The 18,163-nt window shown below is 34.4% G+C and overlaps 1 protein-coding gene across 1 annotated transcript in view; it reads right to left on the bottom strand.

Moving 5' to 3' along the window:
• Positions 1-372: 372 nt before the first annotated feature.
• Positions 373-18,163, bottom strand: part of GRSF1 (G-rich RNA sequence binding factor 1) — a 34,157-nt gene continuing 16,366 nt past the window's right edge. Inside the window, exons 2-10 of the mRNA XM_011360509.2 lie at positions 15,999-16,155; positions 14,804-14,959; positions 14,271-14,414; positions 13,303-13,438; positions 8,989-9,173; positions 8,084-8,205; positions 6,841-6,976; positions 6,395-6,470; positions 373-5,294 (exon numbers count right to left, since the gene is read on the bottom strand). Coding sequence (XP_011358811.2) covers positions 6,421-6,470; positions 6,841-6,976; positions 8,084-8,205; positions 8,989-9,173; positions 13,303-13,438; positions 14,271-14,414; positions 14,804-14,959; positions 15,999-16,155 — 1,086 coding nt within the window. The 3' untranslated portion in view covers positions 373-5,294; positions 6,395-6,420. The remainder of the gene's footprint in view (positions 5,295-6,394; positions 6,471-6,840; positions 6,977-8,083; positions 8,206-8,988; positions 9,174-13,302; positions 13,439-14,270; positions 14,415-14,803; positions 14,960-15,998; positions 16,156-18,163) is intronic.

The raw sequence follows: 18,163 nt of genomic DNA on the forward strand, positions 1-18,163 counted from the left end.
AAAAGAAATGAAAGAGGAAACATAGATTAAAAGAAATAGGAAACAAGCACTCCAACTTCACTAAAGATTATTTGACCAATAAGCTTATGAAAAAATGCTCAATATCGATTGTCACAGAAAGCAAATTACAACCACAATGGGATACCACTCCACGCAGTATGGCTAAAATTATAGGATGACGCCACCAAATGGTGAGGATGTAGACCTACTGGAACTCTCGTATAGTTTGTGGGTGTGTGAAACAGGAAGACCACTTTGAAAAAGGTATGTCAATTTCTAGCAAAATTTAAAATATATCCATCTTACAACTCAGGATATTCCTCTAAATAGTTACCCAAAAGAAATTAAAACATAGTTCCACAAAAAGGCACAAGAGGTTCATAGCAACTTTATTCATAATAGCCAAAAACTGGAAACAGCCAATTGTCCTTCAGTTGTTCTCCTAACAAGTGAAAGGTTAAATAAACTGGAATATCCACAGAATGGAATCCTGCTTGGCAATGAAAAGAAACAAAGGGCTGAAACACATAGATGAATCTCAAAACATGCCGAGTTAAAGAAATTTACAGAAGAATACATACTGTATGATTCCAGTTAAATGAAGTTCTAGAATAGGCCAAACTAATCTATGGTGAAAACAAAATTCTAACAGGGAGAAGGGATAGGAGAGATGTAGGAATTGACTGAGTAAACAAACTTTCTAATGAGATGGAAACATTCCATTGTTTCCCAGAGGTTTGGGTTACAAGTTGTACATAACATTCATCAAATGGTACATTTAACATTTGTTCACTTCACTGTAAATTTTACAAGAAAAAATTCTTTAACAATATGTATGCCAAAAAGCTTACAAGTATAAACATTTACAACTTTCTTTGACACCTATTGAAAAAAAAAAAAAGAGACTGATGGATGCAGAGGTAATGATAAAGAAAACATGGCAAAATGCGACTTGTAGAATCAAGGTGAGAGGTATAGCCATGTTGATAATTGAACTTTTATGTATGTTTCAAATTTATGTTTAAAAAAATAATGCAGAGGGGGAAAGGTGCAGTCACGAACTGCAATGCATGGACTATTGTTTAGATCCTGATTGAAATATTCTTTTTTAAAAATGACATTTCAGATAGATATTTGGTGATAAAAATATTAGTGTTTTTAGGAATTATATTTTTTTAAAAATCCTTTTTTAAAAGATATGTATACTGAAATACATACAGGTAAATGTCCTGGGTTTGCTTTAAAATTAATGAGGATGATAAGTAGATGGGGATTGTAAGAGAAAAGAAAAATGGGAAAGGATATGAAGTGAATTCTCAGAAAAGGTAATCCAAAAGCTCCAAATGTGAAGAAATCCTACCTCAAAAGAGAATACCTACCTCAAAAGAAGAAATCCTACCTCAAAAGAGAAATTTGTTTTTTTAACCTGTCAAAGGTTTTTTAACTGGCAAACAACAGACTGCTAATACACTGTGTTAGTGAAGCTATGGGGAAATGGGCACTTGCATTGCTGGTGCAAACTAAGAAAAAATATATATAAATTTAATTCTAGATATAAATTACAAGTGCACATACTCTGACCACTTACCCTACAGAGAAAATTTATGTACAAAATGACATAAATTTATACAAGGTAATTCATTTCAGCATTATAATAGCAAAAGATTGGAAACAATTTATATGTTCATTAGTAAGGGACAGGTTCCACTGCATACATCCGTACTGTACAATCGTTTTAAAAAATGAGAAAGGATTTTATATACTGACGGAAAATGATCTTTAAGATACAGCAAATGGAAAAAAGGTACAGAACAGTATGTATAGTATGCTCATTTATATTTTAAAAAGAAATGAAAATATTTATTTATCTACACGGTTAATATCACTGAAAGTTTACATTAGAAACTGATGACATGGTTACCTGAGAAGGGAATCTAAGTGGCTGAAGTACAGGATGGGAGAGAGACTGTTCACTGTGTTCCCTTTTGTATCTCTAGAATCTTATTTCCTTCAAAAAATATAAATATAAAATTACTCATTTATTCTCAGATCATCATGGCTTAAGAACCAAACTAAATCTTCTTATATCCCCTTCCTAAAATTCAATTAAGAAAACCACCCAATTAAAAAAGTGGGCAAAAGATCTGAAAAGAGATCTCACGAGACATTATGTAGATTCAAATAAACATATAATAAGATGCTCAACATCTTACATCACTATGGAATTGCAAATTAAAACAAGATACTGCTATACACTTATTAGGATAACTAAAATTCAAAACAATGACACCAAATTCTAGCAAGGATGACTTGCTTCAGGAATTCTCACTCATTGCTGGGAGTGCAAAATGGTACAGCCACCTTGGAAGACAGTTTGGAGGTTTCTTACAAAACTAAACAGTCTTACCACATGATCCAGCAATCGTATTCCTTGGTATTTACCCAAATTAGTTGAAATATTATGTATACACAAAAACCTACACATGAATGTTCATAGGAGCTTTATTCTCTTCCTACAAATTTCAGAGATTATTTTCTAATCTGCTGAATTTGGGGTGTGAGGGTAGAGTGGGAACTATTTCTACTACATTAGAACAATTTTCTTTTTTCAAAGCCCCTGGAATTTAGGCCTGCTTCTACTTAGGAAATTATGTCTGGAGATATACCATCTACTCTATAATACAAGTTCTACCAACTGAATGTGAACCCTTTCACATAATTTAGGGAAAACTCTCAAAACGATGGAATGTTTTAAATTATAAAATGAATAAGATGTAATGCAGAGAAAAATCTCCAAATGATAATCTGCTAATAAGGACTGTTTAGGGCAGAGAATGCCAACAGGGTGTGCTGACTACTAATAAACAGGGTCATTGCCTCCGAATGTCATGTAGATTGAAGTAGCTATCTCCTGCTTCTTCCTTCCTGCCCTGAAGATGTAGTGAGAAGGATTTAGAACCTTCCACTCCATAGCAGACTCAGTCTCCCTTCCCAGCTGGCAGAATCCTCATTCACTTAGCCATAGTAGAGGGCCAAACATTCTAATTCTACTTAATTCTCTGCTATCAGTGAGTAGTATATCAGATTAGATCACACTCCTCAGCAATTTCCTCTGTGGTATCTACACACTTACTTATCAGAGTTCTCCCTTGCAATTCCTTGAGAAGTAGCTAGCTAAAATTAGATATGGGTAACCTGGCCATATCCAATCCTATTTTTGATAGCTTTACCACAAGATTATAAAGACAAACAGCTCACTGTCATTACTTCTTTCAATAGCAAATGATGACACAACATAGTTTTGTCAAATTTTGGGTGAAAATATGTCTTTTGATTGGATAGAAATAAGTGATTGCTTTTATTTTTTTATGTGCTTTCTATATTTGCCTTATCAGCAATCATTCATTTACTAGCTTAAATTATGAGTAATAACTTACTAAATGAAGTACAGAAAAGTACATGAATTCATTAGATGCCTTCCCCAGAATGGCGGCCACCTTTTATACTGAGAACTCAGCAACCAGTGTGGTAAGAAGACATACCCCTTCAAGCTTACCTACTACACAACTTTCTAATACTTTTGCTCTCATTCTTTTCCCAAAGATATGTAAATGAAACATCAACTTTAAAATAAAAAGCAAATGAATTCCTCACCAACCCCAATCTCAATAGACCTACAGATTTTTTCCACAGCAAATCTACTGCTAAAAGGAGAAAAGATCACATTCTAATAGATCGTACAGCTACAGACACCAGTTCTGACTGCTTAGTATACATACATAAAAACACATTTCCATCTAAGTAATACTGAAACTATAAAGCTGGTTAATTAAATCATGTTCTTATAGGATGATAAAAACAAACGTAACTAAAAGTTAATCATTTCTTCTTATAATAATATACCAGGACTTTATCTAATAAAAATATATTCATTTGATTCACACACTCCAAAATAAATCCTTTTAGGTAATCTTCAGCCTGAAACAAGCCTTCATTTATTGACTATTTACAATACAGTGATTTTGTATCTTAGCTGCTAATCAAAGATGGTTATATGTTGAGAGAAGACATACTCTCTCTACCAGATATCGCCTCTCAGAAACCTGTGCTAATTCAATTTTAAGAATTAGCATTACATCTCCTGGTAACTACATAGCAGTCGTCACCCTGAGAACAGGAACAAGGCAAAGAAAGTATACAGGACGTTGATTCTCCTACACAGGTGCACATAAAATTAGTTTATTAATGACTACATTTTGAAGCCAGCCATTTCTATCCAATATTTAAATAACGAGCTGTTTTAATATTAAAGCAGAAAGTACTGTCATAATGTGACAGAAGTACAGCTTTATCCATGAACCCTTCACACAATTATACATTAAATACTATTTTTATTTAAGCAAGGCACCCCTACTTGTTCTAAAATATGGGATGTGCTACCCCACTGAAAAAGCAAATGAGGAGACTGAGATATCTAGAGCTGGTTTAAATTCAAGTGAAGCCATTAATGTCCTTACTAGTCAGGACTGTTTAACATGTCACTTTACAGGTTTGAGACTAACACCCTTACTATTTACCCAAAACCAAAAAAAAGGGGTGGGAGGTATATTAAGACAACTTTTAAGTTGAGACTAGAATTTCTTCAAGTATACAGGCATTAATGTTAAATGCCTTTAGCACAAGGCTGAGAAGGCAAAACATTTCTGAAGATATGAAACTGTCAAATAGTTATTTACACTCACTAACCTGTAGTACTTACTTTTTTGTTTTGACTCTTTTTAATTCCTACCCCTAAGTCATCAAATACACCTAAAATTGTAGCTACTCTGCCAAACCATAATGGTTCAATGGTCTGAAGCCCTTCCTTGTTTTGGTGAGTTTTCAGTTAAAATAAATCAGCATTTTATTTCATAGGAAGTTTTATATCAGAGCTCTTAAACAAGTTCATTTTTAAAATGGGAGAAATATTTTAAAGGACAGTGGTGAATAAAAATACGCAGTCTTTACACTGGATAACACATCCTCTATGAAAACAAACTGTTTAATCATATAAAATAAAAGACCAGATTTTAAATCAGATCCTAGACAGTTTAAACAAAAATTTAAATTTTGTGGTTTATTTAATCCCAAACTGAGTATTTCCTTTTTCTTTCTAAACAGCCCACTATGGAAATTTTTTATAAGCAATTAACCAAAAATCCCAAAATCCTTTCTCTAGCAGTTGCTGCTAAAAATTCAAACTTTATATCCCATGTCCAAGAAAGATGTGCAAATGAAGTGCTTCTTGCTTTATCCTGAAAAGAAAAAATGTTGCATATTTACTAATAATGAAAAAGTGTTGCACACCTTCCCATACCATTTAAAATTATAAATTTAATAACTTTTCTTTTCTTTCTGATTTCGTGCAACTTTTCTGACAAATCGATTAAGTTAAGGTAAAGAATATTAGTTAGGCATTATTATTTACAGCCTGGTACAAAGATAGGAGATTTTCAAAGTTGAGCACAGAATATATTTTACATAGATTTTAGCTAATATAAATATTTCATATCACAAGATTGTAGGACTTAGGCCCAAAAAATAGCCCATGACAACTATTGTAAAGAAATGCCCCATGTATTTTCAAGAAATCATTACAGTGAAGTGTCTCAAAGGAATGCACCACTACATGTAGAAATGATTACAATAAAACGTTAAAATATATAAAAATGTATTAATGTTATTAAAAGATTTTGTAAGGGGGAAAAAAGACACCACACAACACTGAGTCAAAAGAAAGGAAATTGAGACATATTTAGTAGATTTGTTACAGATAAATTAACCCTATGAAATCACATACTTCCTAGGACAACCATTTTCATAACACCATTTTAGGAAAAGAAACAGTGGTACATTAAGTGTATGTACACCTTGGTTTCAAATGTATCATTTTTAAACATCTTAAAAATATCTCAGAACTGAGGAAATGTGTCTAAATTTTATAGAAGAAAAGCTAACACACGACACATTTCCAGTGTACTATGATTTATAGCTACTGAAAGTGAAAAATTATTTTTAGGCATATAGAATGCAGAATGCTGAGACAGATGAAAAAATATTGCATGGGGAAAATGCTCAAAGCCACTGTACTATCATAATAAATTTTATTTCTCAGGAGAACGTCATCTTTTTATTGATGCTTCAATTACCATGCTTAGTTTCCTCTTTATTAAAAAGAGAACAGTTTCTCTACAAATTAGTGAACTAATGATTGATTTGTCATTAGTCAAATAATTTCCACAACTGAGTCTCTTAAATTTACCTTATTATCTGGAGTCCTTAGAAGTTTTATTTGTCAAATAATTTGTCAAATGATTTGTCAAATAATATCCACAACTGAATCTCTTAAATTTACCTTATTATCTGGAGTCCTTAGAAGTTTTATTTTCCCTTTGGACATGAATTCAGGAACAATTCAATATACCTATGTTCTGAGAATGACAAAAAAAAAGATTCATTTCAAAAAGTTGAAAAGGCAGAAATAATATTGTACTAATATTGTAGCCATATTTCTTCTAGTTCAGACAGAAACTCAAACTCTTTGCCCATTCCTTTTCCTAATTAAAATAAGAAACAACAACAAAAATAATTTAAAAAATCCTAACTTGGGAGAGAAATACGCAGGCTAATTAGCAGACAAATAAATGCTTTTCATTATATGTTTCATCCTTTCTACATTTATTTTTAGTACTGAGAGAGTACAATTTTTCCAAAGAAATATTCTAGGCAAAATCCAAAACAGGATTTGTGAGCAAAGACAGACAAGCAAAAATGACAATGAAAACCATGGGCAGCACTTACGAACATGGGACCGATCCTTGAGCATAGCTGCAACAGCATCCTCATGGGTATCGAAGTGCACATCAGCCTCTCCAGTGGCCTTCCCACTGGAACTGTATTCCATAGTGATTCTAACAGGCTTCAGTGGAGCAAAAAACTAAACGACAAACAAAGGAAGCCAAAAGGAACATAATCGCACTAGGCCCAATTTCTAGAAGTCTGGTGACTCTGCATTTTTCTTTCAGACTTTGATTCATACACCGAATAAATTTGTTTTTAAGAAATCTCTTTAAGCAACAAAGTAAGTTACACATCTACCATCTCTTCTGGCTTTTCTGATTTTCTTAGAACTCAAGGTTCATTTCAAATATCTGTTCACAAAGAATTTGTAAATACTATACAAACAGTTCTCGACTTTTTTTTATACCAACAAAGACCCGTTTTATTATACTTCCCATACACATCCTTCCTGTTTCTAAAGACTGTCCATCAAATACACTTCATTTCTTAATAATTCATTTTTACCATTTTTTAATTAGACACATACCGGATAACCAGTTTCTTCGGCACTACATTAACAAAGCTACCACACTGAGTGGTTATCATTCCAAACCAAAGCAACAGAATGTAATGCTTTAATGTGACTGCAACCTTCATTGAGGTAAAGCTCTGATACCTATTAGGCTTTCTGAAATAATGAAGACAATGCTGAGGCCCCACTACTAACTGAAGACTCTAGGTTTAGACTTGCCTTAAGTATATGTCCTCAAGTTCATAAAGTCAGTAAGGGCTTTGTTGTTTTATCTTTTCAGTTACAAAATAAGAATATATTTTTAATTCCTTTTCTCAAAAATTAGGGAATCCTGATGCAGCAAGGCTACAAGCTCTAATGAAAGCTCCAGGCATTAAGGAGTACTGGATTTTTGTCTCGTATATAACTGCTCGGTGAAAAATTCCTTCTGAGTCTGTTTTCTAAACTCGAAACTGAATGGGTTGAATGAATTTAGAAAAAAGCAAAATTTCTTACTTTGAATAGTAAACTTATATTGTTTTGCATCCATTACACATTTGACCTTAAAATGTAGTAAAACCCGTACTTCTCAGGTAAAGAAGGAAAAAAGAAGCCCCCACAACCATGGAGATGCTGTCTTACTGTCCAAAGATAATACAGAATTTTTCTTCTTTACGTTCCCCAAATTAATAAAGTTCAATTTTAGAACTTTTGTTCCAATCTATTGAGACTAGATATCTTACTGCCACCCACGTTTATAATATCTTGGGCATTGGCTTGGAAAGGCAATCCTCTCATGTGAACAAAATGTAGTGAAGACGTAGTTCCAAAATCAACAGCCTCTGGAAGCTTTTCTGACATCTCCTTAGGCAATTCTGAGAAGTGGAACAAAAAGTACTGTCAAGAATAGAAAAACTTCAAGAGTAATTAACAGATTGCAATTAGGTATGACCTTTATGTCAAAATCCTCAATTTCTCTTGAACCAGTAAAAAGAAGGGCTTTAATTTTAAAAACCAAATGATATGAAATTTCTGCCACCTTATATCACCTGAACACCCATAAGGATTTAATGTTTCAATCCATTACCAGATTACAAAAGAACATCTTTCTATAAGAACAAAGAGAAGGAAAAATTATTATCGATGAAAAAATAAAGGCAAGAAAAACTTTCTGGGTTATAAGCACTAAAAAGTAAATAAATAAATAAATATAGTAATGAAATAATCTCAGGGCACCAGTTTAAAAAGAATTATCAAACTTCGAAGATTGCGAATGTTGCTTTGGAGTTAGGAATCAAAGAAATAATTACAGAGGCAAACAAAACTCCTCATTTCAGTTAACATTCCTGCTCTCTATCCACATCTTTTCCCACCTTAGTTTAAATGTTGACATTTTACTTCCTTGTGTTATATTTGTGCCACACAGCTTTTTTGATATAGAAAATACAAAATGATTAAAAACTTTATGAAATAATTAAGCCCCTCTGACTATATTCAAAGTACATACTATACTCAAAAACATATTAAATCTTTTTATAACTCAATTCCTTTGTCCTAGAATCCTACAATTTCATATAACATGGTCATAAAAAATATTTTAACAAATATCAAAAATACAAGATAGAGCCAAAGAGTGTCAACGAGAGGCAGGTCCTTACCTATTTCCTTCTCACTTTCAAAAGCAGTCATTGGTTGAATATCCTCATTTACTTCATGTTCTTCAAAGACCACTTCTGGCTCAGTTATATACTTAGCAGTAGGAGAAGATGCAATTTTCTTTCCCTTATGAGAACCAACATGAGTTCGAACTTCATTCCTTCTGCTTGGAAATATCTCTATATATCTAACGTCAAAGCAAAAGTAAACAGGCACAAAAGGTGCAAAGTAACCACACTGAACTCATTTAAAATAAAACTAAATGCATATGTAATATTTCCAACAGCTTGTAAAATACAGTTTCCCTAAGATGACAGGTTGGGGAGGAAAGTAAGAATGGATATAAATATTATTAGCCCATTAAAAAAGAAATCTCAACAGAACAGATCACTGATTTAATCTTCCCCACCCAGGATAACAGTTTTCTTCATACGTATTTTAATAATATTTTCTACCATTTTGCTTCATGAAGACAACTATGCTAAGGTTAATTGTGTGTATGAAAAAAATTAATCTGGTAAAAAGGGGTTTGTTTTTCAGAGTTGGTTAACAATATCTCAAAACCTCACAATTCATTCTGTGAAAATTAATCATATCTGTATAAGATATTAAAAATCACAGTATACAAGTAGCTAACTTTCTCCAGAATTTTGCTAGGAGTCTAATGAGAATTCATGAACTAAATGTCCATTCTGACTTGCTATCTGCTTGGCAGTGGATCTATCTATTAAATCAATCCTTCTGGATCCAGTTTTCTTTTTCTCAACAGTGCTTTTCCAAATTGGATTATTAAGCTTGAATTATAAAAATAATTTGAATTTAAAACCTTATAAAAATCAGATAGGCACTACTTCTTAATTTACCGAAGAAATTTGTACACTATCTTAACATTCCCACATAAAATCATTACTGACATGTTCCAAGATACATGATAAAATATAAAGTGTTGAAAGAAAAATTGAGAAAGGAAGATGCTTTGCATATACTTTTTTCAATTTTAAAAATTTAATAAAACCTTTGAACAAATTCTATAAGTAGATCCTAAAACAATAGCTTTAGAATGGCTTTCTGCTTTTTTAAACTTTGAAGAAGTATAAAAGGCAAAAAGCAGCAAAACAGTGATTTAAAATTTGACACTTCTGAGTACTCCTCCAAAATTAAAATTAAAATACAAAAGAAGCCATCCATCACAACATGTATCCTAATGTGATGTGATATGCAGTATATACATCACCTATAGAGCAACCAAAGCAAAATGTTAACCCGAACAAACTTAAGACTTTAGCTATAATGTCCAGTTTTCAAGAAATAATAAAGGGTACAAAGGAATAAGTGACACCATGAGGAAGCAATAAGTAAAGAACGTGAGACACTGTATAGGACAACTGATCCAATTTCTTCAAAAGCCAATCACATTTTAAAAGTGGGGAGAAGAACTGGGCAAAATGGCGTAGATGATAGAAGCTTCTCTTATCCCCTCTTGCGACCACATCAAAGTTGAGATGGAAACACGAAGCAAAGAACAATCAGAGTTGCCTGGGGGTCTAGATGAACAGAGCTCTACAACTATGGAGAGAAATAAGAAATCACTCTGCACCAGTTAGAGGTAGATGGGAGAGAAGACGCAAGGCTGCCCAGTCCCTAGAGGCTGAGTGGGACAGAGGCAAGCGCAGTGGCAGCTGGCAGCTGCAGATGCCTCTTATAGGGGCTGTGTCCGTGAGTAGACCTTCACAGTGATGGACTTGCTCGCTCTAAGCACTAGTGCCTGGTCAGTTGCTATGGGGGGCATCAGGGACTTACAGGGTGACACTGAGTTGTTAGAGTGAAAGCTGGTTGCAAGGCTTTCTCCCGGGCAGAAGTGCTGGTGGTACCCATTGTTCCTCTGTTGAGCCCTCTCCCCTCCCAGTGTTTGGACTAGGTGCTGCCATAGCTGAGATGTTATCTAACTGGGTAACAGAGGTCGCTTCGCCCAGAGGATTCCCTGAAACTCCACCTCCCCCAACTCCCGGCCCCACCCAAACCACACCCAGATGTGTCCTCAGCGAGTCAGGTGCTCCTTGTTGAGCAGCGCCAAGACTCATATTAATGACAGCTGACCTCGGTTTCTGGCGTGGCTTCGTGAGGCAACTATAAGCATAGCATCTATGGATTGCTTGCTGAATCTTAACAGGGGCACAGGCTGGGGCTAAACTTGGCCTGCAGCTGAACCCTTCTCAGGACTGTGCTGCTGGACACCTACTACACAAAAGACCAGGAGACTTAGGAGCTTTGATTAGACACAGAAACAGACACAGAAATGCAGCCAAAATGGAAAGACAAAGAAGCAGAAACCATATGAAAGAACAGAACATAGATCAAGGAAAAATTGAATCAAGCAATCTCACAGACGCAAAGCTCAAAACACTGGTTATAAAGATGCTCAGTGAAATTAAGTGTAGGTGAACTTAGTGAGAACTTTAACAAAAGGATAAAAAAACATAAAAATGGAAATAGAAATTATAAAAGGGAACCAGTCAGAAATGAAGAATACATTATCTGAGATGAATATACTAAAGGGACTCAACAGAGCAACAGAGTGGATAAAGAGGATCGAAACATCGACAGAGTATAGAGAAGTCAAGGACACCCAACCAGAATGGCAAAAAAAAAAAAGTAACCAAAAATATAATAATAATTTAAGGAGCCTATCGGACAAAATTAAGGGTAACAACATCCGTGTCATAGGGTTACCCGAAAAAGGAGAACAAGAAGTTAAATATAAATTTGAAGAAATAACGATGGAAAACTTCCCTAACCTGGTGAAGGAAACATACAACCCCAGGAACCTTAGTGAGTCCCCCAAAAGAATGAACTCAAAGAGGCCCACATTAAGACATATCATAAAATGCGAAAGGTTAAATACAAAGAGAGAATCTTAAGAGCAGCAAGAGAAAAGCAATTAGTTACCTATACAAGGGATCTCCCATAATCCTGGCAGCTGATTTCTCAAAAGAAACTTTGCAGGACAGAAGAACCTGGCACAAAATATTCAAAGTGTTGAAAACCCAGGATCTACAACCAAGAATATTTTATCCAACAAAGCTATTATTTAGAGTTGAAAGACAGATAAAGAGCTCCCAGATAAAAATAAGCTAAAGGAATTTATCAAAACCAAGCCAATATAACACGAAATGTTGGAGGGACATCTTTAAGAAAAAACATGTATCAAAAACATGAATAAAGAATGGTAATAACTGCATTTCTTTCAATAAATACCTCAAATGGAAAAAGGTTAAGTGTTCCAATCAAAAGATAGAGTGGCTGAATGAATAAGAAAACATGACCTCTACATATGCTGCCTATGAGAGACTCAATTCAGATTAAAAGGAAGGGGATGGAAAAAGATATTGCCTTGATGGACCTGAGGGTATTGTGCTGAAGTCAGATAGAGAAAGACAAGTATCGCATGATTTCACGTATATGTGGAACTTAAAGAACAAAATAAACAACAAAAACAGAAACAAACTCATAAATATGAATAGTTTGAAGGCTACTAGACAAGAGAGGGTTTAGGGGAGATGGTGAAAAAGGGCAAAGGGATTAGGAAGTACAAATTGATAGATACAAAATAGTCATCGATATATAAAGTGTAACATAAGAAAAATAGTCAACAATGTTATAAAAAATATGTAAGGGGGAAGAGGGTACCTGATTTAGTGGGGGACCACTTCGTGAGTTAGATCTCTAATCACTATGTTGTACCACTGAAACAAATATATTATTGTATACAAACTATAATTGCAAAAAACTCATTGACTTGTACAATGTAAATATGAGCAACTAATTGTCTCATATACGTCAATAAAGCTGGGAAAAAATAAAAATAAAAGAAGTGAATAAAAAAATAAAGGAGAAGGAGATCTACTCTATTTAAAAAAAACTGTGGACATAACAATCAAATGCAATGCATGGACCATGTCTAGATTCTGGTGCAAAAAAAAAAAAAAAAAAAAGGAAAAAGAAAAAACCCAACTGTAGAAAGATATTTTTGGTAAAATTAAGAAAATGTGATTACAGACTGGTATTAGATAATAAATTATTACTAACTTTGTTAGATGTGATAATATTGGTATCACATAAGAAAAAAATTTTTTTTAAATGCATAACAAAATAACAGATGCAGCAAATATAACATGTCAATAATTTGTTAATCTAAGTGCTAGGCATTTGACAGCTTATCATACTTTCTTTCTACTTTTATGTATTTAGATCAGTAGTATTCAACAATATGACCCAATGTATGATACTTCTGCATCTCTAGTATCTGCTTCACTCACCGGTTACCAATTTCTTCCCTGTGTTTCAACAGAGCTTGATTGGCCATTTCTGGTTCTTCAAACTGTACATAAGCTTCTCCTGTTTTTCTTCTCCCTCTGAAGTCCATCACAAAAGTAATGTCTACTATATTCAGTCCTAGGACACAAAAAAATTACTATAAATTCGTGCTAATAGAAACTTTTTTATCCTTAAAATCAACACATTCATTCACATATTAATTCTTTTTACTTTAATAAAGTAAAATAGTAAAATAGTAAAATTTGGGAGCCATTTTGCCAGTCCCAAAGCTACATACTTACTTAATGGTAAGAAAATTATTATGTACCAAAAAGCTAATAACACCAACACATTTATATTTCCACAACGTTTACTGTCCAGTCCATCTAAAACATAAGTCTCTTTTCTTTTTTGCCATTAATTATATAGTAGGGAAAATAGAGGTTTAGACTAATATCATTACTAATGGTGCATATTTTACACCTAAGAAATAGATGTAAATAGATGTGGGTTATCTAAGTATTTAAAAACTAGCATTTTTTAAATTTTACGTACTTCCCTGAAGAAAATAATAACAAAGGCCATTTATTAAATATTTACTATATGCCAGGTGTCACTCACGACTTGTGATATAAACCTGGTCAACATCCTCTTTTTAATGCTTTTAAATCATATAAACTGCTACTGTTTTAGACAAATATGGGCCACTCTTATGAGAAGATATTTTCCTCAATAGTAAAATAAACCCACATGGAATCATTTTGAAATCTGACATCCTCAAAGATCAGCGTGATAAGTCAAAACATTCATGTTATCTATAAATACTGGAAATCCAAGTGCAGAGTTCTCCCCTCAAGAACCTAATATTACTGCATGCAAATTACCTAGGGAAAAGTTCACATTAAGATACAAAAGGAAAGAATGGGGAGAAAAGATATAAGGCCTCAAACATAAAACTAATAAAAAGCACCTGCAAAGAAGTCTACAATGTCTTTCTCATTGCAACTATAAGGAAGTCCTCTCAATCGAACCACGCCATCATTTACCACAGGTGAAGACTTGACCTGCAGGTTCTTCATTAAGGCATCCACATCTTCATTATTTATTTCATATACTACAAAGAAAAGGCACAAAAAGATATGCAAAATATACATAACAAAGAGAGAAGGCATTTTTTTAAAAAAAATCACACTTAGTGGGTTATCTAAGAATTTAAAAACTAGCACTTTTTTAATTTTTACGTACTTCCTTGAAGAAAATAACAACAAAGGACATTTATTAAATATTTACTATATGCCAGGTGTCACTCATGACTTGTGATATAAACCTGGTCAACATCCTCTTTTTATAAATAAGCAACTGAGATAATCTCTGTGTTCCATCTTCATACCCTGTAAAAGAATGTATTTATAATATCCACCTCCTTCACCATTGTTAAGGATCAAATGAAACTGCTTTGGAAAGAATAGTTTAATGAAATGATCCTAGTTTAGTGTAACGTACCTTCCACATACCGCTGCCCCATGTACATGCGGTGCTTTTCTAAGGCTTTCTGCACATCTTGCTCTGACTCCATTTCAATTAAGGCATCACCCCTTCGTTTCCCATCTCTATTTAAAAGGAAGTGTATTCCATTCTCACCATTGCGGATTCTGCAGTCTAAAAGTATGTGAATAAAATTAAAACTGAAATCAAACTTTTAGCTCAATTATACAAGTCACTAGAATGCAGTCTTCCAACAACAAAACAAAGCAGGAACCAAAATGACTGTCAGATTCCTTACACAAACCCCCATCACTGAAGCCATCCAAATGCCATTAAGGTGGTAGTCTCTAAAATGTTCCACATGAGAAAGATAAGCAAACCTTAGCACATACGTTTCTGATACCCCTGATCATTAAATGCCAATTCAGGTGAGGCTAAACAAAAAATGTTATGTCCTTCCCAACGTTTCTGCAATCAGTTTCAAATATGGTTAGGTTTATGCATGTGTCCTCTTTTGTTACAATCATAACCAAAAAACTGTAAAATATCTCCTATAAGAATAATTTTGCTACAATAATTTAACTATTTCCCCTTTTCATTACCAAGGAAAAACATCTCCATACTGCATATTTCTTATAACGGGAGCAAATAGAAGATGTAAAATGGTTTTATAAAATGCTTGACCCACACAATGCTATGCGTGTTAAAGTGCTTAATATGTTGGTATATCATTTTTACAACAATTAAGATGGCATGTTCTAAAAGCCTCTTAAAAGGAAAATTAAAAATCAGTCAGATAAACTTAAAAACCACAGATATGTAAACCTCCCAAACATGTTATCAAGCAAACCATGTCACTTGATACTAAGTGATCTTGTATTCTACACATATATATTACATAAAGATCTACTCATATATGTATTTTCACTAACATAGTTCCTCTAGCAAGTTTGGGTTTTTTGATTTGTGCGTATTAAAACTTCAGAGAAAAATGGTTTCATACCATGTAGTTTTAACATTAAATTTTCTGTTGCATTCAGTCTTTAAACCTGGTATATATCACAAATGGTGCACATGGTGTCACTTGATATGCATCTGTAACCAGCCGAATGAGACAATTTCCAACCAAGATGTCTACATTGTAGCTTACCTTGGATTTTGTGGGATTATCTTTTACTCAGACAAAATTACATATTTAGTACATAAAATATACCTGAGAAAAAGCTGAGCACATCTTCTACAGTGCACGACCATGGTAATCCTTGAGCTCGAATGAGATAAACGTCATCCACTTCCCCTCCTAACTTGGATGGAGCCAATTCATACTCAGGGAGAGGTGGAAGTTCTTCCAGGTAGGTAGTTTTGGACTCCTTCCAAGAGAAATGAAGGACAACCTACTTAGAAAATGTTTATTTCTACAAGCTAACACTCTGGATGTAATTTTTAGGAGACAGTTACTATATCAGAGGCAAGAAGTAAACTTCACAAGTCTAACTCATCCTGTTTTGGCTTAAAATTGTACATCCCAAAGCAACAAGTAGGTATATTTTAACAGTTTGGCAGGACATAAATTTTATTCAGGACTTATTTTGAAATTTAACAGTCCCAAATTACACCTAATAATAATGCTTTAGTTAAAGCAGAACAAGAGGGGTCCCTTCAATCTGACAAACATGTGAGTGCCTCCTACTCACTGTGCCCCACATTAGGGCCTCATCTCAAAAAATCTACCACCTAGACTAAGACATGCATACAAGATACTTTAAATGTTATAATTATGATATAGAATATTATAAAAATTCAAAACAGCACTGACAGAAGAAAAAATGAAGACACAATGTGAGATGGGCCTTGAAGGAAGGATAGATTTCTGACAATATATAAAGGAAAGGACATTCCAGTTTGGGAGCGGAGGGGAGGAAGCAGTATGAACAAAATCCCATTTGCAAAATAGCAATAATTCCATTTGGCTGAACTGTAAGGTACAATAAGGAGCCAAGGAAGATGAGCTGGCAAGAGGAACTTGGTACCATATAGCAGAAAGACTTGAGTGTTAAGCTCAATGTATCTCCCTAACCTGGTAGGCAAAGGGGAATTAAAAGACATTTAGGAGTGGGTAAATCAACAAGACAGCAAGATACCTGGAAAGATTAATCTGTCAACTGGTATGTCAGACCAGCTGAATAAGGGAAAAATCATGAAAGCAATAGCAGTAGTATGAGGTAACAGGAGCCTGAAACATACCTAAAGAATTCTATTTTACAAAACTAAGCAAAAAATGGAATTTAATAAGCTGTAATCAAGCACAACCATAACAGGAAAGACAACTCAGGTTTTAAGACTTGTAGTCTACTGGGGTAAGGAAAGAGATTCTTTTATACCATCCCACCATTTACATGAGACTCACCTCTAATTTTAGAGTCAATGATAAATGTAAACCTCTAGCAAAGGTCAAATATATATTTAATAAGAATGCAACAATCAATACAATTAATGTGGGAAGACAACTCAGTATCGCACTCTGCTGGGCTAAAAAGTCTTCACTCCTTTGTATGTTCCCATCACTTTCATGAAGACTTACATATAATTTTAAGAAGTCAATGATAAGTGTACAGTGTACAACACCAGTAGAGGCTTAACAGATATTAAAGTCAATTTCACAGAAAAAATAATCAAGTAAAAAAAGTAGCCAGCTCACAAAGGCTATTAGAGATAGTTTAATAAAGGCAACATTGCCCCAATTTCCCAGAATTCCATAAGCACCGCAAGCTTTTACAGGAAAAGGCCCGCAGAAAGTATTGGGCCAGGATTCAAAGCAATTAGCTCAGCACTGGCAGACAGCAGCCATGCTGTTTATCCTCCCAGTTTCCTTAAGTTCAAGGAGAAGCACAAATTGAATTAAGATAAATTTGACCCAAAGAGTCAGGAACTGGGTAGTCAAAAAGTGCGGTGACATTTCCCAGATGTCATGTAACAAGCAGAAAGAAAGCGTCCTACAAAGGCACAAAATATTTGCAATCAGTTCTTTAATAAGTCTTTTGGGGAAAAAAATCTATAGACTCATTTCTGGATCCCGAAATCATGGCCTCAACCCTAGACGTCTCCTCCTTTTGACCCCCTCCCCCAATATCAGTCTCTAAACTGTTCTCCCCCATCCGCGGCGACCCATGATCCTAAAGGACCTTCAGCCAGAGAAAGTGGAGGTGCAGAGGTGACCTTCAGTAAACTGGGGCAGCCCGCTTTTCCGCATTGACACGACAGAGAAGGGAGCGCTGGGGACGAACCTCGTTCCCCAGGAACCCAGCCCACGCAAGCTGTGCGCGTGAACCTTGTCATCAGCGGGCCGCGAGGCGCGCCGAGGGCCGCCCAGGCCTAGTG

Source organism: Pteropus vampyrus, unplaced genomic scaffold, assembly GCF_000151845.1.
Source record: "Pteropus vampyrus isolate Shadow unplaced genomic scaffold, Pvam_2.0 Scaffold56, whole genome shotgun sequence".
In the NCBI taxonomy this organism is placed as follows: Eukaryota; Metazoa; Chordata; class Mammalia; order Chiroptera; family Pteropodidae; genus Pteropus; species Pteropus vampyrus.